The sequence below is a fragment of the Gastrolobium bilobum genome, unplaced genomic scaffold, assembly GCF_033153095.1.
Source record: "Gastrolobium bilobum isolate Gb01-03AN ecotype WA unplaced genomic scaffold, APGP_CSIRO_Gbil_v1 utg11839, whole genome shotgun sequence".
In the NCBI taxonomy this organism is placed as follows: Eukaryota; Viridiplantae; Streptophyta; class Magnoliopsida; order Fabales; family Fabaceae; genus Gastrolobium; species Gastrolobium bilobum.
This window is the reverse complement of record NW_026897141.1, coordinates 197,143-224,789: the sequence shown is the minus strand read 5'-3', so window position 1 is coordinate 224,789 and position 27,647 is coordinate 197,143. Positions and strand designations below refer to the sequence as shown.

At 33.7% G+C, this 27,647-nt stretch overlaps 4 protein-coding genes across 6 annotated transcripts in view; all 4 read left to right on the top strand.

The window, feature by feature from the left end:
• LOC133304460 (pentatricopeptide repeat-containing protein At1g79490, mitochondrial) overlaps window positions 1-27,647 on the top strand; it is a 74,674-nt gene that overhangs the window by 6,860 nt on the left and 40,167 nt on the right. The gene's annotated exons all lie outside the window — the stretch shown is intronic.
• Window positions 445-6,449, top strand: LOC133304467 (SAL1 phosphatase). Of its 2 annotated transcripts, none has more exons than XM_061504506.1 (8): window positions 445-679; window positions 1,437-1,512; window positions 3,889-3,962; window positions 4,055-4,260; window positions 4,909-5,125; window positions 5,216-5,314; window positions 5,429-5,582; window positions 6,139-6,449. In XM_061504506.1, the coding sequence occupies exons 1-8, from the start codon at window positions 449-451 to the stop codon at window positions 6,300-6,302; spliced, it is 1,221 nt and encodes a 406-aa protein (XP_061360490.1). In that variant the 5' UTR covers window positions 445-448; the 3' UTR covers window positions 6,303-6,449. The 2 variants fall into 2 exon arrangements, with proteins under 2 accessions (XP_061360490.1, XP_061360489.1); XM_061504505.1 differs by having other exon boundaries at window positions 447-679; window positions 4,909-5,119.
• LOC133304464 (UDP-N-acetylglucosamine diphosphorylase 1) lies at window positions 9,904-26,030 on the top strand. 2 transcript variants are annotated; one of them, XM_061504502.1, is made up of 15 exons: window positions 9,904-10,187; window positions 10,417-10,471; window positions 10,583-10,734; window positions 12,040-12,079; window positions 13,030-13,122; window positions 13,199-13,311; window positions 13,399-13,473; window positions 20,645-20,684; window positions 20,822-20,904; window positions 21,009-21,086; window positions 23,423-23,566; window positions 24,255-24,322; window positions 25,092-25,206; window positions 25,316-25,475; window positions 25,642-26,030. In XM_061504502.1, the coding sequence occupies exons 1-15, from the start codon at window positions 10,026-10,028 to the stop codon at window positions 25,737-25,739; spliced, it is 1,476 nt and encodes a 491-aa protein (XP_061360486.1). In that variant the 5' UTR covers window positions 9,904-10,025; the 3' UTR covers window positions 25,740-26,030. The 2 variants fall into 2 exon arrangements, with proteins under 2 accessions (XP_061360486.1, XP_061360487.1); XM_061504503.1 differs by having other exon boundaries at window positions 10,155-10,187; window positions 10,570-10,734.
• LOC133304476 (uncharacterized) lies at window positions 15,235-16,737 on the top strand. The gene is made up of 2 exons (XM_061504517.1): window positions 15,235-16,170; window positions 16,491-16,737. Exons 1-2 carry the CDS (start codon window positions 15,285-15,287, stop codon window positions 16,523-16,525), a joined length of 921 nt encoding a protein of 306 aa, XP_061360501.1. The 5' UTR covers window positions 15,235-15,284; the 3' UTR covers window positions 16,526-16,737.

The following is a 27,647-nucleotide window of genomic DNA, read 5'->3' as shown; positions in this document are numbered from 1 at the left end:
CGGACTCATTAAACATTGTCACTGTTTTTTTTTCTTCATTTTTTCTGCGGTTACTAGTCAATACGACGTCGTTTTGAGTGGAAATCATGGTGTTTTTGTAATTTTAATTTATTTCAGGGTTATAATAGTTTTTATATTTATAATTTTTTGAGATTTCAATACCAAAACGACGTCGTTTTGAGAATAAATGCAGATAACTTATCTGCATTAACTGTAGAAATATTTTTCCTTTTTTTTTTTTAATTTAGAAACTATGTTAATTTTCTACAATTGAGAAGTTAAATCAATTATAAGTCTTATTAAAGAGTATTTATGCAACTAAGCTAATAAGCTAATGTTAATTGTATTGATGCAAATGCAACTAAAATGGATGTTTTCTTATGTAGAATCAAGAAAACAATAAAAGAGTGAGGTGATATACTTTAAAAAGAAAAATAAGAAAAGGAAAATGGGTACACCCACACGTTTGTTGAGAGCAAGAGCAATAACGCTTGGAAGTGATTCGAGGTGGTGCGAACAAAAAATCAGCAAAAAAGCCAATAACTTGTGTGTATTGTCAACAAGGGGAAGGGGCTTTTCGTGTTCCTCGCCATTAACAGTGATAGTTTCTTCAATGACTTACGAGAAGGAGCTTGCTGCTGCAAAGAAAGCAGCTACTCTCGCTGCTCGTCTCTGCCAGGCATGCTATATTATCCATTCTCTTCCCTCAAAATCCTTACTTTTTGTTATTTTATGCACCCCCACAAATTTTGGTTTCTCAAGTTCTAAACTTTACCATCATTATTTTCAGAATCAAACATACCCCCCTTTTTATTTTGCTTATGGGTGTGCATTTTATTGGAATTATAGATTGATTTTTCGTAATTTCATTGCCCACTTTGCTGGGACAATTGATGTGGATTTTGTTTATGTTATTATTGCCAAAATGTTATTTTTTTTTGAGATATTTTAATGAGTTTGTCACGGGATTAGTCCGATTTAAGACAGATCCAGAGTTAAGGCTTTAAACCCTGCTAAAGACAGTATTGGAAACACATGTTCTCACCCCATCTACTCAATTCCCTGACTAACCGACCATCATTTGATATTATTGACTATATGTTTATATGATATTGGAAACACCCTTCTTAATGATCTTGCAAATGCAATAAATGAACCTAAAGAATAAATGAATAAATAAAAGAATATAAGTGAGGCAGAGCTCTAATATGATGCTTTGAATTTAAATATTCTCATATTGTATTTTGTTGTATATCCTGGTTAGTAAAATTCTTCAAATATCTGATTTATTTATTTTATTTTTATTTTTAGTTTTTGGTTTTTTATCTCCTAAGTGCTGCTAGAATTATTGCCTAGAAATAAATAAATAAAGAAGAAATGCTGCTATAGACTATAGTACCTATGGATACTGATTCTTCATTGTATGTTTTGTCCAGAAAGTACAAAAGGCTCTGCTGCAATCCGATGTCCACTCAAAATCAGACAAAAGTCCTGTCACAGTGGCTGATTATGGTTAGTTGTCTTACTCCTCAGAACATGCTGTTTGATTATATGTGGTAATATTGAATCAGGGTTGCATATTTTTCCTGCAATCACTCATATTGATAAGCTATTTGTAGTTGCAAAGTTCAGTTATTATTTATTGACTGAGTAGAAGTAGTGCTAACTAGGTACAAAATTATCCTCCTGGCTTACTTATATCAATACTTGAACTGGATGGATTACATTTAGACAAATAGAAGCTGAGCAGTGGGAAATGATGTGCACTTTCTAGTTATCTTCTTAAATACTTGCCATGTTTTATATAGATGGATAATATGGGGTTACTGATCTCAACATTTTCTGCATGTTGTATAGTTTATCAGCTTCTGTATGTAAGATATTTCATATCCTATCAAAAGAGCCATTAATTTGATCTCAAGATAATTTGCTCCTGACCTTTGAAAGAAATTCTTGTTCCTCTTCCTCATAGTATGATGAAGATGGAGTCCAGTCCTATCATATTCTCACATTTGTAAGAATTTTAAATTAAAAATTTTCTGTTTATAATCGGAATAGCTGATGCATTCCATTAATATTTAACTAATTCCAATTTCAAGAATGAGCCAACAATTTTCTTAACAATATCATTATAGTTTGAAATCTATTGTATTTCTATAATGATAATAAGGTAAGCTTTTGCAGTGCTATAGTTTCATATGTGTTAGAGATATAAAACCATTCCTGAGGTCTCCCCTAATAGCCTAAGCTTTTAGGAGAGTTGATATGGTATCATAGTCTCTAGGATCAAGTGCTCATGAATTTGATCCTTGCTGTCCCCATTCTTCATGATTCAGTTTATTTTATGATGGAACCTTTTTTTTATAAATCTGAAATTGCAGAAAACATAAATGGAGCCAAGCTCCTTACAAGATAAAATGCAGAAAATAAACTCCTAGAGACCTCAACTCCCAGAGATCTCCAAATTTTCCCACTAACCAATTCTGAATTCATGCATAAAGAAACCCCACTCTAAACATCTCTATATATACTAATTCCTAATTAATGGGCTTGGTTACTTTATTGAAGGCCTATCATTTTATCACTATGTGAGCTTGTGAGCTCAATTGGCAACAGCCTAATCGTTTAAGATTTGGGTGTGATGTTGATGTCGGGGTTTAATCCTCCTCTACTCCACGTATCTCCCTCTCTTACCCACATGCTTTCACCTTCTATGTAACTGTAAGAAGGGCTTGAGGATTGTTCATGCTTTAATCCTACAGGGCCCTTGCATAAGGGGATGTGTATTAACTTTAAAAGGGCTTGAGGATTGTTCATGCTTCAATCCCATAGGGCCCTTGGATGAGGGGAAGTTCAAAGAGTTGGTCTTCAATAATATTGTTATAAATATGTTAGAGGAATATAAAACCATTAATGTGGCATTCACTAGAATAGCTTAAGCTTTTGGCTTGAAATGATTGTTGTACATGGGTCATGAGTTCTATCCTCACCGTCTTCATTTTATTAATAAATAATTAAATATTATAAAGTTTTTACACATATGTAGGTGGGTCTGTGCATTGTCCACCCTTTGAGCCCAATGGGGTCTTATGTGATGGGGCGTTTTAATGGAATATAATATAAAACAATTAATGTGGTATTCATCTAATAGCTTAAGCTTTTGGGTTGAAATGGTTGTTTTACGAAATACAAACTCTACACCAATATCTTATCAGGTTTTGCATGCTATTTTTGGACTGTATATTAGAACTCTGCATGAGTTGAAAGATGTTGATGATTGGAGCACTGATCCCATTTTTTATGATTGAAATTGTATAAGGCTAAGGTTGGCTAGTATAAAGCATTTTGGCTTTCATGACAAAGATGAGGAAAAGCCTTCCACTTGTATATATTTACCTTTATGTTATAATATGCACCTGTACTGAATGTTTTGTATGTATTCCCTGCTATTTTATAAATTTCTATCGCACTATGTGTCTCCAAATTTTTTTTTTTTTTTTATAGATTCAAAGTAAGAGGACTTAATTAAATTTAGCTCAGCCAGCAAGTTCTTGGGCAAATTTCTCTTGAGCATAACAAAACTAGTCCATATTGTCTAAATTAGTGGATATTCCTTTTGTCCAAAAGAACAAAAAACAAAAAATAGTGAATATTCCATTCTAAGGTTGGATATTAAATCTCTTCTGGCAATTTTCTTTTTGTTTACACGTTGAGCTAGTGCTTCATTGTCTATTATATGGATCAGTTTGAAAAAAGAAAGTTATTTACAAATTTTGCAGCAATTTTCCATTGTAATTTTTTTTTTAGTTGCTACTCTCATTCATTGAGGTTTAGCTGTAGTGCAGATTCACTTAGTATAACTATGGGTTGCTTACATGTGGTTTACAGGTTCACAAGCCTTGGTCAGCTTTATACTTGAGAGAGAACTTCCTTCTGAACCATTTTCATTAGTAGCTGAGGAGGTGAAATTGTAAACTCTTAACAGATTTCTGGGACATGCAGACTCTGCTTTCTTTTCTATGCTTGAATGTTAAGTCCAGTTTTAAAACTCTAGGATTCAGGGGATCTTCGTAAGGACAGTGGCCATGATACATTGAAGCGCATTACAGAACTTGTCAATGATACTCTTGCAAGTGAAGGATCATATAGCTTTTCTACTTTAACAACAGATGATGTTCTTGGAGCCATTGATAATGGTAAGTCTGAAGGTGGTTCTGTTGGTCGGCACTGGGTTTTGGATCCAATAGATGGCACTAAAGGGTGAGTTTTTTTTTTTTTTTTTTGCGTTTAAATTCAATATGTTTTCAATACTTTCTTCTGTATGTCAAAGCTATGTTAGTTTCTCTTCCTAAAAAATTGGGATGTTGTTGCAGCATGGAGTTGTTTGTAATATCTTATATTATAAATATGTGAAATTTGTGTAGTATTATTAATCTTGATTATTTACTAAGATTGCAGTGATTGTTGAATATCTTATTTTGGTAAGAAAGTAAGGACAAAAATAGAGGTTGAAATTTAATTTGCCATCACTTAAATTCAAACAAATATATAATTATGGTTTTAATTTTGATAAGGAGATATTATCTATCACCTGGCTCGGTGAAATTGACAATTTGCCTAGAAGACTTCAGGTTGCTGAAAATTGGAATCTCTGGTCATGTTAATAAAGATTTAAATCTCTGTTTATGGAGTGACTAAAATTTGATGATACAAAATTTTGGAGTTGTATTTACTTTTATTTCCTTTACCCATCAAAATAACTAAACATTTGATTAAATAGTTCCTTTTATTCATTAGTTTCCTAATTTACAGTCTATATGTTTTATACTGTTTGTTTCACTTGCATGGTTGCTGTACTATCAATATGCGAGTCATGGAGTATCTCATGCTTGTGAGATGACATTATAGGTTTGTGAGAGGAGATCAATATGCTATAGCATTAGCTTTGCTACATGAAGGCAAAGTTGTATTGGGTGTCTTGGCTTGTCCAAATCTTCCACTGGCATCCATTGGCAGTAATCAGCAGCATTCTTCTTCTCATGAAGTTGGTTGTCTTTTCTTTGCTAAAGTTGGTGATGGAGCATATATGCAGGCATTGGATGGTTCTACACAAACTAGGGTTAGTGCTTATAGAATGTTGTCTTACTTGAAACTTCTGCTAATGTCCTTGACAATTGTGCTGTGACCAATTAAGTATCTTGTTATCATCATCCAGGTGCATGTCAGTGCTATTGATAATCCAGAAGAAGCATCTTTTTTTGAATCTTTTGAAGCAGCACACTCCTCACATGACTTGTCTAGCTCCATTGCAGAAGTAATGCTATTTCTATTGTCAACCTTTATCCTTTTTATTGTTTTTTCAGTTTCTCTTTCTACATTTTTAGATTTAATATGCAGACATTCCTGAACATTATGACTTCATGAACAGAAACTCGGTGTCAAAGCGCCACCCGTCAGAATTGACAGCCAAGCAAAATATGGAGCTCTGTCTAGAGGAGATGGGGCTATATATCTGCGTTTCCCTCACAAAGGATACCGTGAAAAAATATGGGATCATGCTGCTGGCTGCATTGTTGTGACTGGTGTGTATTTTTCTTCCTTCCTTTCTTTATTTTTGTTATGAATAGTGTTTGGTTTGGTTTTTATGTTTATCTAGGCCTACTTAATGTTGAGGTTTGTCATAAGATGTTTCTTCAGATATTTAAGGTGCTTCCGAATAGTTATGTTATACGATTTCAATCAATTGTTAGTTTTGACGTGTTTTTAGCATTGATCTTTGTTTGGTCTTATAATATATGCTGGAGTTTTTATGGTAAGTAAACAGAAGGTGGGAGAAGAAATTGAAGGCAATACTTTGTTTTTTGGTTACCCCTAAAGAGAGGGGAGGGGGGTTATTGAATTTTTTTTTGTTACAATTTTCAATACATAGCACACAAGTCCTCAATGAAGATATTATACTCTCACGGAATAGTTATATATGCTGAACTCTTATATACTCATGATTGAGAATGAAACATGCAGAAGATTGTGACTTCCGTTGACATGTTACAATATATAGGTTTTAAAAGGTTTGATATTGAGTGTGTCTTCTACTTTTGATCTTGTATACATGATTGTTTGACAATTTAACTTCTGCAGAAGCTGGAGGTATTGCCACGGATGCTGCAGGGAACCCTTTGGACTTTTCTAAAGGAAAGTTTCTTGATGTTGTTTCTGGTATTATTGTTACAAACCAGAAATTGATGCCATCGCTTTTGAGAGTAGTTAAAGAAGCACTCAATGAGAAAGCATCATCCTTGTAATTTCCTTTGTGTAAGATTCTACCACTGAGCTTGCTAACGTTGTTGTTAGCTCCAGTTAAATACATGATTGGATTTCCATGTACTTCTTTTCCTTTTCTTTTTCTCTAACTTTTTTTTTCTATTAATAAACCGAGATCTTTACGTAAAATTTTTGTATGATGATTAACTCTTCTATATTAACTAACTTGTCAGGGTTGATGTGATGACATGTATTATTTCAATGTATATATATATATATATATATATATATATATATATATATATATATATATATTTCTGCAGTTAATGCAGATAAGTTATCTGCATTTATTTTCAAAACGACGTTGTTTTGGGATTGAAAGATTAGAAAATTATAAAGACTATAATAATTCTGAAATAAATTAAAATTACAAAAATACCATGATTTTCGTCTCAAAATGACGTCGTATTGAGCTTACTGCAGATAACTTATTTGCAGTAACTGTAGAAAAAGTGAATTCATATATATATATATATATATATATATATATATATAGGCAGGATCCTTTGACACCGGTGTCAAATTTGAAATTTGACATCTTATCTGAGAGCCGTTAGATCAAAAAAGATCAATGGTGTCACATGTTTACAAATCAGAGCCGTTGATCTTTTTTGATCTAACGGCTCTCAGATGAGGTGTCAAATTTCAAATTTGACACTGGTGTCAAAAGATCTTACCTCATATATATATATATATATATAAATTAACCCAATTTTCGTGAATATTAGGAGAATAAGGAAACGATGGCAGTGACCTCATGCATCTAAATTTTGAGTTTGTTTTGTAGCAAATATGAACTTTGTAGCATGCAATTATCAGCTCTTGAATATGGCTTGAAAGGCTATTATTTATGCCATGGATAGTTCTTGTAAAAAATAAGAGATGGGAGAATTGTGTATGACCGCTACAGTGTTAACGAGGAGCTTAAGAGCGACTATAAATTCTTGTGAGTGCGAGGTAAGAATTGAGATAATATCATATACTTTTTATGCATGTAAGATTACTAAATAAGCAATAATTTGTTTTTGATTTAATTCAGATTAGGCTTTTAGTGGGTAAAATTAGTATCTTACGTGCGTATGTGTAAAATATATGAAGATGTGTGGGAGAACGTGAGTCTGGAGGGGGTACTCGGAATTTTAGGCCAGTGGGCCATGACATATAACACGATATGTTATAATACTATTAATAAATTCAAGAGCATATTCGTATATATGTTTGACATATGCTTTAGCCTAACTCGATGCCATTACTTTTCATCACTATATGCTGAGTCGGTTGGCTGTGTTTGGGTAAACTGTCAAGAATTAGTTATTGTAATGTGCTTGCTTGAAGATAAATTATCGACCTTAGACACTTGCCAAACAAACTTGTGTTGACAAATAAAATGTTCCCTTGTGGTGGGTACTTGAATTAAATTAATATTTTAGTAGGTTGGGTGACTCTACCTCAACCGGATACTGTAGCAATGATGATTTGGCAGTTAAAGAATCTGTTAGGGAGGGAAATATCTTCGGCGCAATCGGATGCAGTGAAGTTCAATGCATTATATTATGGTATATATAGACTGATCTTGCGTTCAATGTTGTTTTGTTAGGGAGAGGAACCATTGGTCTTAGTCAATGTTATTAAAAGTGAATTTTTACTAAATTTTTTTTTACTTAAGGTCAAGATATAAAATTATATTTATGCATGTAAAAAAAAATTATAAGTCATTATTTAAAATTTAATGAATAACTTCATATTTAAAATATATAAATCATATAATTATATAAAATATAAGTCCAAAAATATAAAAAAAAGTTTAACAACTTCTACGGTCAAATTTTAAAATAGAACATGAGTAAATAAAATAAAGTAAAACCCCGTTACCTCAAAATTGACAACAAATGTAATGGTAGTGTGTAACTATGCCACAAATAAGTGCAAAAATTTTGTTGCTTAGTCCAAAAACATAACAAATTAATATGCATGAGAACTAGGTAAATGACTGATATTCATTTGTTCTTGCCAAGGCAAAAATATTTGTATGCTCTTAGTTTATATAAATTGTATATATTAAATTAGTAAATAATTATTCTAAAAGTAACGTAGTCATTTTCTTTGATACTGACATTTATATATATTTTTAGGATTTGATGTTTGTCATTTTAAATGACATTAGTTATGTCATTTTAGGAGAGAGATAGACACAAAAAATTAAAATCGTGAGGGAAAAAGTGAGTGATTTTTTTTTAATTTAAATTTTAAATAAAAAATATTATTTTGTGTCTATCTCTCTCTTAAAAAGACATAACTTTATGTCATTTAAAATGATAAACTTTTTTTTCTATATTTTTAATATAAAACAATAATGTATAAATTATAATTTTTGTATTTGTCTAGAATAAATCTTTGTTAAGAATTTATCTCTTATTAGAACTGGTGAGATTTTTCAGGCTTTTTAGGAATTGATAAAATTGTACTTCATTCAGATTAATTCTTTTTTAATAAAATTTGCTGCCGAAAATTCTTAATAGTTGAAGAAAAAATGAATTTTGCTTTTGGTTCGTATGGAGGGAAAAAACAAAATCGCCATTGTCCTTATCCCTATCCAGATATATATTATTAGTAGACCGTCAAATTTTAACATCGATCCTTTCAAATATCTTAATTTTTTTAGATAAATTTAAATGAAAATGTGTGGCGATCTATAAACTTTGGCTTATATTTATTTCATTTTATATGAGATAAATAATTTTTCTACACACACAAAAAGATTCGTATGGAGGGAAAAAACAAAATCGCCATTGTCCTTATCCCTATCCAGGTATATATTATTAGTAGACCGTCAAATTTTAACATCGAGCCTTTCAAATATCTTAATTTTTTTAGATAAATTTAAAATAAAAATGTGTGGCGATCTATAAACTTTGGGTTATATTTATTTCATTTTACATGAGATAAGCAATTTTTCTACACTCACAAAAAGGTTAGGTCCCACCACTCTTTTTTTTTCTTCTCTTACTTGCGAATCTCACTTATAATTTTATTTCTACAAGATAACTATTTTCTTATAACATAAGAAAAAAATATTTCTCATAAACATTTTAGCGTGAGTTGTTCTATTTAATTTCAATTATGATATCCAATTTTAATCTATGTTTTTACACAAAAATAGTTTTTAAAAATAAAAAATTTAGTTTAAGTAAAAAATATAAAAATTTATTCTATCGTTATTATGTTTTTGCACAATATTTTTACCTATTTTTACTTACATTTTGACACTATATTTCTACCATTTTTATATTTTAACACTAATTTTTGAGAAAATTGATCTTAATAAGAGAACAGGAAAAAAGTGTCAAAGTTAACAGTTATTAAATATTAATAGAATTATGATCCATGATGTTGTTCCCTTTGCGTTCAAAAATTTGACTTAAGATAATAAATTTGATATCCATAATTATGAAATAATTACTGCAATAATGTGAAAGAGGAGGATGAGGGGCATTTGGGTAATTAGAGGGGAGTGAGGGAGGGTGGTTACTGATTTGATTCTTGTCTTCCTCGCCACTGTTCCCTGTGTGCATAACCAACAAACAATTCATTAACACCAAAACACTCAACCTCACTCACTTGCTTCAGAATTTTGAGATCTGAAATCGAAGAGAGAGAGAGAGAGAGATAGAAGAGAGAGAGATAGAAGAGAGAGAGAGAGAGAGATGAAGGAACCATCGTCGGTGGGATTCGAAGGCAACGGCGTCGTTTCTCCGCCGCCTCAAGCTCTACTCGAGAGACTCAAGGACTACGGTCAAGAAGACGCTTTTGCACTATGGGACGAGCTTTCCCAAGAGGAACGCGACCTTCTCGTCAAGGAAATCGAGGTAAATTCCTTTCGATCCGCACTTTCCATTCGCTTTTGTTTTTCTTCTTCTTCACTGCAAAATTCGCTTTCGATTCAATGCCGCTGTACTGCGAATCGAATCCGGAGCTTTAGATTTGCAACTCAACTTCGTTTCCTTTTTCATTTTCGGATCGTTTTCATTTTTGAAGCGCGGGATTTATGTTTTTTGTTTTTGTTGTTCTATTTGATTAACATGTTCCGTGTTGCAGAGTTTAGATCTTTCGAGAATTGATCGGATTATTCGATGTTCCCTGCGATCTCAAGGTTTCTGTTTTTTTTTAATCGAATTGAGTTTTTTTTTCTCTTCATGTGCATGCATGTTGATGATTGGTTTTGTGGTGCGTGTTGTGTTGATTGATCAGATTGCTTTTTCAGGGCTTCCGGCAGCTGCCATTGAACCTGTGCCGGAGAGCAGTGTGTCGACGGTGGAGGAGAGAAGCCAAGAGGAGCGAGAGAGATGGTGGAAAATGGGCTTGAAGGCTATTTCAGATGGCAAGTTAGCTGTTTTGCTTTTATCTGGTGGTCAGGTATCTCTGAATCTGTTTCGGACGCATACTTATGCTTTTTCTTTTTAATTATAATAATAATATTAATAATAATGTTATTTCATTGTTTTTCGATGCCAGTGACATAATTAGAATCTCAACATACATGCAATGATGCGTTTTGGTTTAATTTTTCATGTGAACATCACTGCACTAACACGGGCATTATCTATATGATCATGATGATGATAAAGAATTAAAGATAACAAGCAATATGATTTCTCCATTTTTTCTATGAGCATTATTTTGTTATAATGTCTACCCCTTTTGGGAATGTTCTCCATTAGAGACAAGTTGAAATTCGTGGGTCTTACATTTTATTGTTCCCAAAAAGCAACATCATTGGCTGAAAAGATGTTAAGTGTAAAAGCATATACTTTTTTTTAAAAAAAAAAATTAATTATATGCGGTATGCTACTTTCATGCAACTTTCTTATTTGTTTTTCACTTACGATAGTCGGTAATTGATTTCTTAAGGGACAAAAAAGCAGTGCCTCTAACTTGGTTTATTGTAATCATTAAGTGCAAAAAGCAGTGCCAATAACATAAAGTTGCTTTATGTTATTGGGTTACCCTTGTCTCTCTCATCTCATCGGATTCCACCAAAAAGCAAGTAGAGTATATATATCATTTGGTTAGCGGCATCAACATTAAATTTGAAATAACTAAATTTTAGTGTCCGCTTATTTAAGTTCTCTAATTTTATTTTATTTTAAATCAATTCCTGATTTTTCAATAATGAAAATCATGACTTTATTTGTGATATAGTCTCATAGCTGAAATAACTAAGAGAATTTATAAATGCTCATATTAGTAAAATACAGCTGAAATATTCAGATATTATTTATTTTTTGTTGCTTTTATCATGACCAACACTGTCATCATTGATGATATTATTATTATTATTTATTAATATAATGTAATAATAGCATCTTGCCCCCATGTTGATATTTGTTAACCCATTTTATGTTTTTTTTTGGTAAGCAATCCACTTTATGTTTTTATTAATGTGTAACGGATCATTTAACTTAAAGGCTTGAAAAACAATTTGTATATGCAAATTTTCTACTTAACCACGATGTCTAAAAGGCTCCTGTATTCTGGGTCTTTTTTTGGTAAACTGTATTCTGGGTCTTAGTTGAAATATAAATTCTGCAAGAAGTCTGGTGTTAGCCTGATGAATTATCGTATAGTTTTCTTGATATTTGAATCAAATTCTTAAATGTTAAAGTTCAATTTGTCTGTCGGTTTGGCTGACTAAAGAATGTCCCAAAACTATAAATGCAGGGTACTCGGCTTGGAAGTTCAGATCCAAAAGGATGTTTCAGTGAGTATTCTCACTTGATATTGAAAGCAAATTATTGAAGCTCAAGTTTCTTCAGTTGGCATGTGTTAACTGTTATCTTTAACAATATTGTTGGACTGGGAAATTGGTAAAAATTCATATAATGTTAAAATAACTATTGTCTGTTTAAACTGTTAGCAAAATATGATAAAATTATCACTACCCACCCATTGTATTCATCATTTGATTGAGATCTGGTGGGCAATTCTGGGCCATAGCTTCATTTGCTCTCTACTTTTCAAAAAAAAAAAAGTTGTATTTTTCTTTCTTTCATTTTATTTTTCTATTTTGTGTGGTTTTTAATAATGTTTATAACTTACACGCTATTTATTGATGTACCCTATCCTTCTATTTCTTGGTAAGATCATTGTAATTAGAACCTATGGTAGATGCTTCTTCCAGACAAACAAGTTTTGGGAAGACTACAAATTACTCTGAATAAAATGAAAACGAGGAAGCTTCTATTTATACATAGATTCGTTAATTCAAATCATCCTGGTTAGAAAGAAAGCAGAATATATTCATCATGGAAAAAGCAGAAAGGTAGTTGTTGAGTGTGGGGTATGGATGGGTTACAAACAAGTTAATATTTGGATGTAAAAGTTGTTGGAAGTTGAGTATTTCTGATTCTAGGACCGTTAACACTTTTACTGAGTCTATATATCAATACCAAATGCACTTCCTATAATCTACTTGAATTCTCTTTCCCTTTTGTCTTATCAAAGTTTCTGCCAAGTGTGATTCCTAATTTGTATCAAAGTAGCTGAAGCATTGTCTGCATTAATGTGAAATTTTTATAAGCCTTCCTTGATTTATTTACTCATTTGCTAATTTTTATATCTTAAGTTGTGGTATTTTTGTTGTTAGAATGTGCTTTGAGAGTAAATCGGGAAATATTTCTTTCATTTATGCATTATTATATTTTATTTTAGATATTGGACTTCCATCTGGAAAATCACTTTTTCAACTTCAAGCTGAGAGGATTTTGTGTATACAGAGACTAGCTGCTCAAGCTACAAATGAGAGTAAGTCTCAGTCGTCTTGGTTCAGTTGGTTCATGCATTATTTAATGTATCATTCTCATCATTTTATGTATTGCAGGTTCTGCTTCTTCAGTACAAATACCATGGTACATAATGACTAGTCCATTCACTGATGAGGCAACTCGCAAATTCTTTGAAAGTCGTAAATTTTTTGGTCTTGAAGCAGAACAGGTAAGATGTCTTCAAACCTTTTTTCTTGTACTATTAGTACTTGCTTTACAATGGTTTGCTTATTTTGGACTCACCTCTATGATATAGGTTACCTTTTTCCAGCAAGGGACCATCCCCTGTGTTTCCAAGGATGGTAGATTTATTATGGAGACTCCATACAGGGTATGGTGTCATTCTTTTACTGAGCTTTAAGTCAATTATGTTTTCTTCTAATTCTTTGCTTTTTTAATTGATATCAACTTCATACATAGAAAAATGAGGGTGACAAAATCTTACCATTCAACCTATGATTGCTGATAAATGATATATAGATTTGATCTTGTCATAATTGAAGCAACTGCATGCATCTCAGTAAGTTTGTCCAAATTTGAATTTCACTGTTGCTGCTGCTGCATCTTGGTGTGTATTGAGTGTTCAGGATAAAGTGTGTTGTGAAAGAAATTTATGAATACACGAGTTAATAAAAATTTAGAGTTCCTGGGCAATGTGTGCATAGGGAGGTCAGATTGAGTTACAATATTTTTCAAGCTCGAATTTAGAATCATATGCCTGCATGGCCTCGAGCTTTGTCCTATTTTTAGGTTCTGAACCTATCGCTTGAAGAACTTCCAAGTTATTGAGAAGTCTGCAGTTGGGGTAAAGGCGTACCTGTTGATGTTCTAAGTCAATTTTTCCCTGGGTATTGAATAATGCGTAATTATGCGCTGTTGAGAAAATCTGACCATTTTTCTGTGCTGTGATTTCTGGTTAGGTGAGTTTTAATGATTAAAACAGTAGTATGTAAGGAACCGAGATAGAAAACAGTCACAAAGGAACCAGAACTTGTACAATACTTCTGTAAATCTGATACCAAAATGATACCAGATCATATATGGAGTACGGAAGTAATAAAAATTGAAGAAAATGATATCTAGAGCATTTGAGAGGCACTAGTCTCTCCCAAGACTTCTTTAGAGAATAGTATAACTCATTAAAAAAAGCTCTCATCCACCAGCTTAAGCTTTTGGGTTGAATTGGTTTTTTACATAGTATCAGAGCCTTGGTATCCCAAATTCGATCCTCACCGCCCTCCACTTTTTCTTGTGAAATTTTCTTAGCACAGGTAGCCAGGTAGGTAGGCCTGTACATTATCCACCCTTCAAGCCCAGTGGGCTATCGTGTGAGGTAGTGTGTTAGAGAATAGTATAAACTATTAAAAAAAGTCTTCACCCACCAACTTAAGCTTTTGGGTTGAATTGGTTCTTTACAACTTCTCTCTACAATCTTTGATACCCCTTTACAGACCCCTCCTCTCCTCTCTTAAAGTTAAGCTGTTGTAGCTAACAGCTTTTTTGCACCCAAAAAACCCACATTCATGTTCTAAGTTTGTTGTGGGGTGTAATCAACTGCCCCCCTTCTCCTTCGACTCCTATACCTGTAGGATGGGTTGTTTTCTGTTGCAATCCCTAGTTTTCAGCATCTAGAATGTTTTATTTTTCCTCCTTAATCTTAGGAGTTTGTTTCGTTATTTGTTATTTAAATTCCTAGGATTAGTTTGTTTCTGATATTTTTCCTGTTTAGTTAAAATAGGATTCAGTTTTCTAGTTTTATCTCTTTCCCTGATTATAGGGATTTGTTGCACTGGAATATTTCTGGTGTCTATTTATTGTACGTTTTTTTCCTTTAGTTTTAATGGAAAAACTGGTTCCATCATTCAAACTTTCTATATGGTATCAGAGCTTGATTTTTAAGGGACTGATCCACCCATGGCTACCAATGTGCCACTCTTTGGCACCATGAGAGCCTACCAAACTACTTCTTCCAATACCACCGGTACAAATACCACTCCAACAACAACCCCACTCAATGTTTCAGCATCAAACCAAACCAACGACAACTCAGCAGCTGTCATTACCAACGATAGTCCAGCATTAGTCATCACTGGTCATCGATTCAATGGAGACAATTATTTGTTGTGGTCACGCAGCGTTCGTATGTTCATTGGAGGCCGTGGCAAGGGAGATCATCTCACCGGTACGGGTGATGCTGCTCCTCTGGAAACCAGTCATCCACAATACAAGAAGTGGTCCATTGAAAATAACCTTGTGATGTCTTGGTTGCTGAATTCCATGGTGCCTGAAATAGCTGAAACATACATGTTGTGCTCCACAGCCAAGGAAATTTGGGATGGCGTGAAGGAAGCCTTCTCTAAGGAAGATAACACAGCTGCCTTGTTTCACATCAAGGGGATTCTTCGTGATCTCAAACAGGAGGACAAGGATGTCACCAGCTATTATAATTCACTCCTAAAATTCTGGCAACAATTGGATCTTTATGATCAACATGAATGGACTACTCCAGCCGATACTCTTCAGTATAAGAAAATTGTTGAACAAGACCGCACCTACAACCTTCTTTTGGGACTCAATCCAATCTATGATGGAGCTCGCAGCCGCATCATGGCCACTCGCCCTCTGCCATCCTTGCGAGAAGTTTTTTCTGAATTAAAGTGGGAAGAAAGCCGCAAAGTTTTGACCAATAGCATCCCAAAAGTTGATGCACCTTTGGAAGCAGCAGCCTTTGTCTCTAGACCCAACAACGCAGACTCCAGACCTAGGCGAAATGGTAAGCTCTGGTGTGACCATTGCAACAGAACTGGGCATATTCGGGATACATGCTGGAAAATCCATGGCAAGCCAGCTGATTGGAAGCCAAGACAAAACAGAGACTTTAATCATGTTGCTGCAGTTGTAGAAGATGTTCCGCAAGCAAAATCCGAAGGCCATACATTTACAAGGGAACAAGTGATAGCCATACAACGCATGCTGCAAGATTGCAATAAGGACAAATCTAATCCCTCATCTGATAGTCATCAATCAGGTACATTCCATACAGCTCTCCAATCCGATCTTGATAAATGTGATTCCTGGATGGTAGATTCTGGGGCTACAGATCATATGACTGGTAATTCCTCTCTTCTTTCTGAATACTTTCCCATTTTCGAGGCAAAATCAGTAAAAACAGCAAATGGAGGCTTAGCCAAGGTTCACGGAATTGGTGTTGTTCACCTATCGTCAACCATATCTTTAACTGGAGTTCTCTACGTTCCATCTCTTACCTGCAATTTAATTTCTATTACCAAATTGACCAAGGATTTAAAGTGCACAGTCAAATTTACCCACGTTGATTGTATTTTTCAGGATTTGGCATCGGGGAGGACGATTGGCAGTGCTAGGGTCTCTAATGGTTTATATCAACTTTACACAGCCGCGGTTATGAAGACTCAAGACAGCACATTTGCAGCAACTAGCAATTTGAATAAGGCTCTTTTATGGCATTTTAGATTAGGGCATCCAAACTTTCAATATATGAAAAAGATGTACCCTTCTTTATTTAATGAGAATTCGAATTTTCCTTCATGTGATATATGTCAACTTGCAAAACAAACTCGGTCTCATTATCCCTTACAAATGCATGTTCCTTCTAAACCATTTGCCATTATCCACAGTGATGTGTGGGGACCTGCAACTGTTAAAAGCCTTACGGGTGCTCGTTGGTTTGTCACATTTATTGATGATCATACTCGAATGACATGGGTGTACCTATTAGCCAATAAATCTGAAGTCACATCCACCTTTAAAGTCTTTCACAAAATGATCCTTGCCCAATTTCAAACCCAAATCCTTACCCTTAGATCTGACAATGCACGTGATTATTTTAACTTGGACCTTTCAGCTTACCTAAAAGACCATGGCATCATCAACCAGAGCTCTTGTGTCAATACCCCACAACAAAACGGTGTATCTGAGAGAAAAAATCGCCATTTACTTGAAGTTGCTCGTAGCCTACTCTTTGCCTCAAATACATCCAAAAATTATTGGGGGGAAGCTATTCTTACAGCCACTTACCTTATCAACCGCATGCCATCTCGGGTATTACACTTCTCCTCACCTTACCAAACACTCCTCACTGCATTCCCTTCATTGACCTTAACCCCAAATCTCCCACCAAAAATTTTTGGTTGCACCGTGTTCATTCATAACTCTCAAGGTGGTAAATTGGATCCTCGGGCTCTTAAGGGCATCTTTCTTGGCTATTCCCCTACTCAGAAGGGGTATAAATGCTTCAGTCCAGCCACACATCGATTCTACATTACTAAAGATGTCACCTTTTTTGAACATCAGCCTTATTTTTCCCAAACCGCCATTCAGGGGGAGATCCCTAATTCCAAGGAATGGTTGTTTGTGACTAATACTCCAGAAAACTCTGCTTCAACAGCCCCTACACCGGTCTTAGGTGAATCTCAGGAAAATGACACTTCATCTAATGGCTTATCCTCTTCCGGCCCGCTCCAGAAACCGCCTGAACAGCAGCCCCTGCAAGTCTACACGCGACGGCCCAAATACAGAACAGCTTCTGAGATGCTTGAACATGTTGACAAACAGATTACCTTGGCTCCTGGTCCAACTGAAGAAACCATTAGTCCTGCACTTGACCAAACTGAATCCTTGCTGCCAAGTTCTGATGATGCTCTGCACATGCCAATTGCACTTCGTAAGGGGGTAAGGACATGTACAAGTCATTCCATCTGTAATTTTATATCCTATGCTAATCTTTCCTCCAGGATGCAGCATCTAGTCAAGAACATTGACAAAGAAACCATTCCTACATCCTACTTTGAGGCATCTAAGACTACTGAATGGTGTTCTGCTATCCAGGATGAATTGCATGCACTCAAAAAAATGGCACTTGGGAGATAGTTACCTTACCACAAGGAAAATCAGTGGTTGGCTGTAAGTGGATTTTTACCATCAAATATAATGAAGATGGGAGTATTAATCGCCATAAAGCAAGACTTGTGGCCAAAGGATTCACTCAGACACAGGGCATTGATTACCAGGAAACCTTTGCTCCAGTAGCAAAATTTAATTCAATTAAAATTCTTTTGTCCATTGCTGCTTGCCTAGATTGGCCCCTTTGGCAAATGGATGTGAAGAATGCATTCTTAAATGGTGACTTAGAAGAAGAGGTTTACATGGAAATTCCCCAAGGAGTGGAAGATGGTCAAGGATCTCGAAAGGTATGTAGATTATTAAAATCCCTTTATGGTTTGAAGCAATCTCCAAGGGCTTGGTTTGATAAGTTTACTGCAGTTGTCAAAAATCAAGGGTACTCCCAATGTCAAACTGATCATACTATGTTTGTTAAAACTGCACCTCATCAGAAAATTACAATATTAATTGTCTATGTTGATGATATTGTGATTACTGGTAATTGGGAGGATGAGATAAAGCAATTAAAGGAGACGTTAGCTCACAAATTTGAGGTCAAGGACCTTGGAAAATTACGATATTTTCTTGGAATGGAAGTGGCAAGAACTAAGGAAGGAATTTCAGTTTCTCAAAGAAAATATACTCTTGATCTGCTGAATGAAACAGGGATGTTGGGATGTAAACCTTCTGATACACCAATGGAGGCGAACTACAAGATAGGACTCAAACAAGAATGTGCTTCGGTAGACACTGAGAGATATCAAAGACTAGTTGGAAAACTCATTTATTTAGCCCACACTAGGCCTGATATTAGTTTCCCTGTGAGTGTGGTCAGTCAATTTATGAACAGCCCAAATGAAGAGCACTTGGAAGCCGTCTACAGAATCCTACGATACTTAAAGATGACTCCTGGTAAAGGATTGTTCTTCAAGAAAAATTCCAGCCGTGATATTGTGATTTACACGGACGCTGATTGGGCAGGATCCATTATCGATCGAAGATCAACCACAGGCTATTGCTCATATGTGTGGGGAAATTTGGTCACTTGGAGGAGTACAAAACAGTCTGTGGTAGCCAGAAGCAGTGCTGAAGCCGAATACAGGGCATTGTCCTTAGGCACTTGTGAGGGAATGTGGATTTTAAGAGTCCTAAAGGAGCTACACCTCGAATACAAGGATCCTATGAAGATTTTCTGTGATAACATGGCCACCATTGGAATTGTCAATAATCCAATCCATCATGACCGTACCAAGCATGTTGAACTTGATAGAAATTTCATCAAGGAAAAAATTGATGCAAATATTATTGATCTAAGTCACATTTCCACAGGGTCCCAGATTGCTGATATCTTAACCAAGTCTTTATCAAGAATTAAATTTGAAGGACTAATTTCCAAGCTGGGAATGCTGGACATCTACCACCCAGCTTGAGGGGGAGTGTTGCAATCCCTAGTTTTCAGCATCTAGAATGTTTTATTTTTCCTCCTTAATCTTAGGAGTTTGTTTCGTTATTTGTTATTTAAATTCCTAGGATTAGTTTGTTTCTGATATTTTTCCTGTTTAGTTAAAATAGGATTCAGTTTTCTAGTTTTATCTCTTTCCCTTATTATAGGGATTTGTTGCACTGGAATATTTCTGGTGTCTATTTATTGTACGTTTTTTTTCCTTTAGTTTTAATGGAAAAACTGGTTCCATCATTCAAACTTTCTATATTTTCTTACATAGTAGCATTGTGAAAGTTGGCTTTACTAACCCTTTATATCCATCCCTCTATTTGCTTATCAATCTGAATATCAAGCTCATGAAAGCAAGAGACAAGAATACAAATTATTCACAACAGAGAAGCTTATGATTAGTTAGATGGGAATATGCTAGGCTTCTTATGTCATGACATTTTTTTTTTAAATTTTTATTGTATGCTGCTAATTAAGACATTTAAATAATAATAATAATAATAGAAGACTAAAATATTAAAAATCCTTTATTTTTCTCTCTCCCCCCTTTTCAATTATTTTAAGATCTGTAAATGGAAAATATTTTCAGATCTCCCGTAGCAAGTAGCACTGTAGACTCAGTTTATCACTTACTAAAGTTGGAATAAAGTAACCCACGTACTTGCATTTATTCTACCCACCTCTTTATGATTAATGCCATATGAGCCTCACTTTTTCTACTTTTGGGGAAAGAGTATCTACTATAGGAGTTATATAAAGGTATCTTATTATTGTTTCGAATGGCAAGGAGCTCGATCCCCCTTAAGCAAGATCTGAGTTTTAAGTCTTGTGAATTGGAAAAAATAGGTGGAAGGACAATTTAGCACCTTAAGTTGTCCACCTTGCTTGACTTTTGATTAGTCGGGACCCAAAATAGGTTCTGGAAACCGGGGGATTTCAGGCCAAAAAAATTTAGGGAATGAGAAAATTTAGGAAATGAGCACTGGAGGAGATATTCTTTATTTACAACATACAGTTTTTCCTATCTAATTTTAATTCTATGTTGCTACCTTTTGACCCTCTAGTTCCTTTGTTTATGACCCTATTTTTAATTGTCTGGTGGTTTAATATTTTAAACTTTTAAAGCCAGGTAGCAAAGGCTCCTGATGGGAATGGTGGAGTGTATTCAGGTATCTTATGGCTATATGATCTCTTTTTTATCGTATTCTAATATGCAATGCTGACATAGACTGTATTTTTTTAATATCTTTACATATTGGTTGGTCAAATTTGAATATATTGGAATACCTTTTTGTTTTTTGTTCAGCTCTTAAATGTACCAAACTATTGGAGGATATGGCCTCAAAAGGAATTAAGTATATTGACTGCTACGGAGTCGACAATGCACTGGTGAATTTTCTTTGTTGTCTATTTTGTCTATTGAATTAGTCAGTTTTCCTGGTCAGTGCTTACTTCTTATTTAAAGACAGTATTGACCAGGACTTGTGAAACAGGTTCGAGTTGCTGATCCAGCCTTTTTGGGTTACTTCATTGATAAAGGGGTAGCTGCTGCTGCAAAAGTTGTCCGCAAGGTAACTAATCCATTAAGTATTTCCTGACTAGTCACTTAATCATCTCTGTGAAATAATCTTTGAATTTGAGAAGTCAAGTTAATTATCAATTTTACTTCTCAGTTGTGTGTAAAGAAAGAAAACCTTCTAGTTGTATCGATTTCCCTTTTCTCTGAAAATAATGAACATTGTATTTGAAGAGTTTATTCTTGAATAAATGGGCAACATACCCATTTGTTGTCTAGTTGTAGATTAAATTATGATTGTGTATGATTAGATGGATGCTGTGACGAACTAGTAGGTTGATAATATCTCTGCCTGAATTGTTTTTTTCCAGGGATGTCCCCTTGATTCTATGAATCAGTTGATATTGCTTGAGATAATCAACATCAACAACACCTTTATCCCAAATTAATTGGGGTCGGTGGTAGATGAACCCACATGAAAGATACAAAACGGTTGAAAAAAAGTTAAAAAAAATAAAAATAAAATAAAAATAAAAATAAAATAAAAAAAAATAAAAAAAATAAAAAAATAAAAAAGTAAAAAAGCCAAAAATAAATAAATAAAAAAAACAAAAAACAAAAATATAAAATAAGATAAAATAAAATAACAATATATGTATATATAAATAAATAAAAGTAAAAAAGAAAGGGACAAGAAGAAGTGGGGGAAATGAAGGGGAAAAGCACTAAAAAGGGACCATCTGGAACATAGGAATAACAGCGGGTCTAACCCTCCACCATTCTTGCTTGAGATAATAACTGAATAAAAAAATTTGTGCTTCATGTAAAGACAATCTTCAACATCAATATGATCTTTATCTCAAATTAGTTGTGGTTGACAATCGATGAACCCTAATAGAAACAAGAATAGATTATGGAAAAAGAAATAAAAAAATAAGAAAAATAATATTATATATATATGTGTGTATATATGGGTTCGCTTTTTCTGCAGTTACTGCAGATAAGTTATCTACAGTAAGCCAATACGACGTCGTTTTGGGGCAGAAATCATGGTGTTTTTGTAATTTTAATTTATTTCAGGATTATTATAGTCTTTATAATTATATTTTTTTAATAGAGTAAATACCATTTTCGGTCCTCAGCAAATTTTACGATGCCCGCTTTAGTTCTTAGCAAATAAAAAGGCTATTCGTGGTCCCTAAAAAATTCAAAGTGGACCCATTTTAGTCCTTTTGAGGGACTAATATGGGTCTTTTTTGAATTCGTGAGGGACCGCGATTTCAACTAAATGGGTCCATTTTGAATTTCTTAGGGACCACGAATAGCCTTTTATTTGCTAGGAACTAAAGCGGGCATCGTGAAAATTTGCTAAGGACCAAAAAGGGTATTTACTCTTTTTAATATTTCAATCTCAAAACGACGTTGTTTTGAAAGTAAATGCAGATAACTTATTTGCAGTAACTGTAGAAATATTTTTCTGTATATATATGTACCCTTCCACAATACTATTAGTTTTCCTCTACTTTGTTCTAAGACAAATCGCATGCCAATATATTTCCCACATCATGAAGTCTTGTTTTATTATTTTTCCCCAAAGTAAATTTTGTCCAACCTCTTCCTTTCTTTATGTAATGCTCTCAATAACAAACTTTTTTTTATCTCAATTTATGCTCTCTTATCTTTTCTTTCAGCATTAGTATTCTAACTTTTTGTGGGATATCTTTATTTCTTATCTTATCTATCTTTATATGAACACACATCCACCTTAACATTCTCATTTCCTCTCTTCCCTTCCTACCAACAAACTAATAATTTTCATTGGATTTGAGTTTTGGACCCAACTTATGATCCCAACACTCCAAGTATTGAAAGCATAACACAAAATAAAATAAAATTCCAGGGCCCAATTATTTAGGCCGGTGGACAATGAATTCCAGATCTGCCTAGCTCAAAAGTTTGTTTATTGAATAGAACTTAAACACAAGGTCAGCGTCAATTAATTAATTTAAATCTGAACAAGTGCAATTTGACTGGTAAAACTTTGAGTTACCAAATCAAGTTCTTTATTGTAGACCACTATTTAGTTTCATTCCCATGCTACATCAACTTTTTTTTTCTCTCCCATATACATGTTTATGATCCTGCACAGCTCTTAAGGAAAAGCTACCTGTTCATATGCTAACTTAGGAAAACATTGGAGGCAGGCATGCATAAAAATATATACCTGTGTATTAATTTAATTCTAATGTTTGAAACTTTATATCTTCCTGTGATGCTTGTAATATTCAGGATTTGTAAGGCAGATGATAAATAGGGTTTTTTATTAAATAATTCAATTAATTTTGTGCTTCTCATGTTTTATGCATATTAAATATTGTCATTATATGACAGGCATATCCACAAGAAAAGGTTGGTGTTTTTGTACGGAGAGGGAAAGGTGGTCCTCTCACCGTAGTTGAGTACAGCGAATTGGACCCATCATTAGCTTCTGCAGTCAATCAAGCGACTGGCCGTCTTCGTTTTTGTTGGAGTAATGTTAGTCTGTTTTTCCTCTACATAACCTCATGTTTTCTGCCTTCTGCTCGCACTTTGCTATAAGCTTTGAGGATCATTACCCTTAGAATTTTGGCTATGATCTTCAAGAATGGAAAGCTAGGGGTTGACGAGTTAGCACCCTCCACTTACTAATGAAGTGGAAACCAAAAGTATTAATTTTTGATAATGGCATGCTGAGATCCAAACAGGAGCTTTTATGCTTTGATACGATTATCTATTATTAGTTTGTGAAAAGGCATACACCGTTACAAACTATTGGAATCTTATGATAATGAAAATTATCATCTAGTTTTGTTTCTTATTATCATATATCCATGCTTTTAGGTTATGTACTAAATTTTTTTTGAACGATATAATTAGTCCTTCTGGTCTTCTTTAATATGCATCTTTGTAGTTGCTACCTAGGGTCTCATAAATCATAACTCAATTTTCTTTATCAACCAAAACAGGATATTTATAAAGATCTGATGACAATGACTCGATGTTGTCAATTAATCCATTAAGCTGATCCCACTAATGAGATAAGACTCGGCTGTTGTTGTTGTTGAGTAAGATGAATGCTAAGCATGGGTATTCTTGTATAGACCATAAAAACTTTTGCGTCTTACTCTTGAAATTGGTTATTTTTGCTGGCTTTCCAGATTTCTTATTAACCTTGTGATTTCAGGTTTGCTTACACATGTTTACTTTGGATTTTCTAAACCAAGTGGCAAATGGCCTTGAAAAAGACAGCATGTATGTGTATTGCCTTCTTTCACTCCCCCGTTGCCCCCATTATTTGTCCCATCTTTTGTTACTGTCCCAGGGACTGAAAGCTTAGTTTATAATTCAAATTATGTTATCTCAGTTAGTTTGGTTGATGTTATCAGTAGTTATATTTGAAATTAGTTATCTCTATAGTTATTGTTAGTTAGATTTCAAATTAGTTAATTTATTTTAATCTGCTGGAACAAGGTATAATCAGCTATAAGAAAGCCAATTGACTACGTGGAAAGTAAGCAATCACAATGTTATCTTCTTCAATTACTTTCTTTCTATTTTTCTCTCATTCTCACCTCTCTCCCTTCTTCTCGGCCATTTCTCTGCAATTCTGCTCCCATCCAGAAATTCACTTTACACCTTGCTTCTCATTGTTATCTGAATTCCAAGAGTGAATACATTTATTTATTGCAAGACACGTGACCGTTTAGTCTTCATGTCATATTGTCATATAAACAAATTCAAGCTAAAAAAAAATGTTATATTGTTATAGAACCAATTTGATGTTAGAGAAAAGATCATCCAATTCACTAGTTTAATCAGATTCCATGGACTACTTAGGAAGACTATTAACAATTCTTTTGATGCCCAAAGATGCCTGACTTATCAGCAGTTGAACACAATAGTTAGTGAAGTTTAAAGGTGGAAGAAGTCAAAAGTGGTGTCGTACCACTTTTGACCCATATAATTTGCCACCTTTTAGGCATTTTATAGATATTGATTCATGCGTTGATTTTATGTGCAGTTATCATCTTGCAGAGAAGAAAATCCCTTCCATACATGGATATACAATGGGATTAAAACTTGAACAGTTTATATTTGATGCTTTTCCATATGCTCCTACGACTGCGCTTTTTGAGGTGACTATAATTCTATTTTTTACATGAAATTGAGCAATTTCTTTCCTCGCATGATGCTTGTTTAAGGATGCTAATATTATTCTTGCATATTTTATGCATCCATGTTCAGGTATTACGGGAGGAGGAATTTGCACCAGTAAAAAATGCAAATGGATCCACCAATGTTGACACTCCAGATAGTGCAAAACTGCTTGTTCTTCGACTCCATACTCGCTGGGTAGTTGCTGCAGGTGGCTTCTTAACACATTCAGTGCCCTTATATGCAACAGGTAATTTATTCCTCTTTATTGCCAAGAGAGAAGAAAATATAATTGCAGCGGGGGCTCCTACTGACAGATATATATACATGGAGAGTGTCTGTGAGAAAGAGATAAAAGATTAGGATATTTTTTGCTAGAAAAATGATTATCTTATCTAACTCTTCATTCCTTTCAGGTGTTGAAGTGTCACCACTCTGTTCATATGCTGGTGAAAACCTTGAACCCATATGTCGAGGAAGAACATTTCATGCACCTTGCGAAATTACGTTCTAGCTCCGCTCTGTTTGTGCGGCTTTGTTGTGACATATACTACAACGAGGGAGTTCTGAGTCCCATACAAATCACACAATGAATTTGTGTATGTTCCTCATCATGCACCTGTATCAACATATGTGTATCTTCTCCAATCTGTTTTTGTTTAGCTTTTGGTTTTTGGTTTACCTTTTTGTTGTGGAATGTACATGTATCATCATTTTACTGACCATTTACTTGCCCATGCAGACTTAAATATATCGTCCCATTTTCGTCTTCCCTTCCCTATTTCCCTAGTTCATTCATGCCATGATCCATATTTTTATTTGCATTATTAATAGTAATTGTACCCGTTCCTTGAGGTAATTGGGGGAACAGAGGTGATGAGGAAATGACACGGGGATGAACATAGCTGCCCATTCAACAAGCAAATTTACCTTCAAAAGTAGGGTTTGAATTACGTGCTTTATTCTATGCACTGTAGGAAATTCAAATTTTACAAATGTCATTAACTACCGAGTCTTATTGTTGAAAATAATTTAGCATAAGCATGTGTTATAAAATTAATTTCTTTATCCGTGGGCTTGCAACAATAAGATGAGGAATATCCAAATTTTCATATTTGATGATACAATTTATTGTAAGTCGTATGTGAATCGCCACCCACAGATATATGCAGAGTAAAACACTTGTTTTAGCTTTTCCCGAATTTACTTATTTTAGGGGGTGTATTAGGTTAGAATTTTAAAAGATTTTTTAAGATAAAAAATCTTTTAAATTTTAAAAGAATATTTAGAATTAGAGGAATTTTAAAGACTTTTTTAAAAGATTTTTTTTACAATCAAGATTTCATAAGATTTTGTATTTTAAAGGATTTTAATATAATTTATAAGTTTAAAATGATAATATAGATTTATAAGATTTTAAAAAATCATATAAATTTAAAATATTTCAAAGTACAAGAGTCAATAAAAAAATAACAAAAAAATACAATGATATTAATAATAAAAAAGAGAGTAAAACTTAATATAATTTTCTCAATAAGTAAAACATAATATAACTTTTAACAAACATCACAATTACTAAGTAACAACTCCTTACATAATTAAAGCTATACTAGTCCTCCACGCATTAATATTTTCTCGTTCTTGTTATGGGGTTTGACCAATGGGTTAAAAATTATCTTCTTCCTTTGATATCAGAGCTATGCATATATGATTATAAGACCTAATTTTTATTATTTATTAAAATAATTTTATATTTGCATACAGAACTTAAAGTTCATGATAAAATCTCGTTTGGAATATTTTGCAATTGATTTTGAAAATCTTAGGATTTTTGTTCTATGTTATAAGAGTTTTCTAACCATATATTATATGCATGTTTTCATCGAGTATTCTAAAAAAAATTGAATATGAATTTCTGAGTTTTGTTACATGAAAGTTTAGAAAAATTTTCAAATTATTTTCAATCGATACATTGAAACCTTAAATTGTTTGGGGGTTTTGAAAAACAAGTTTTTAGTTATCTATTAACGCAAAAATTATTTGAAATCGTTTCCTATAGCGAAGAAATTTTATTCATGAATGTATTGTTACGAAATATAGGATTTATATTATGAAAGTTTCAATCTTTTTCTAAATTGATATTGTTTCATTGATTTAAAACAAAAATTGGTTTGAGGGTTTTAGTTCCCATGTTGTTTTCCTACTGTCTTATGTTATTTTTAATATAAAATTCACACTTTTTTGTTTGCAACCCATAACTTGAAAAATTATTTTTTAAAATTCCAAAAACTCTCAAAAATTGCTAAAAAATTTGCTGTTTTTGAGATGGATTATATTAGAATATTGTTGTTTTGTTGCTTATGGGTTATTTTGTAATGAAAATTGCTAAATAAAACTGCTGTTTTTGAGCTTTGACAAAGCT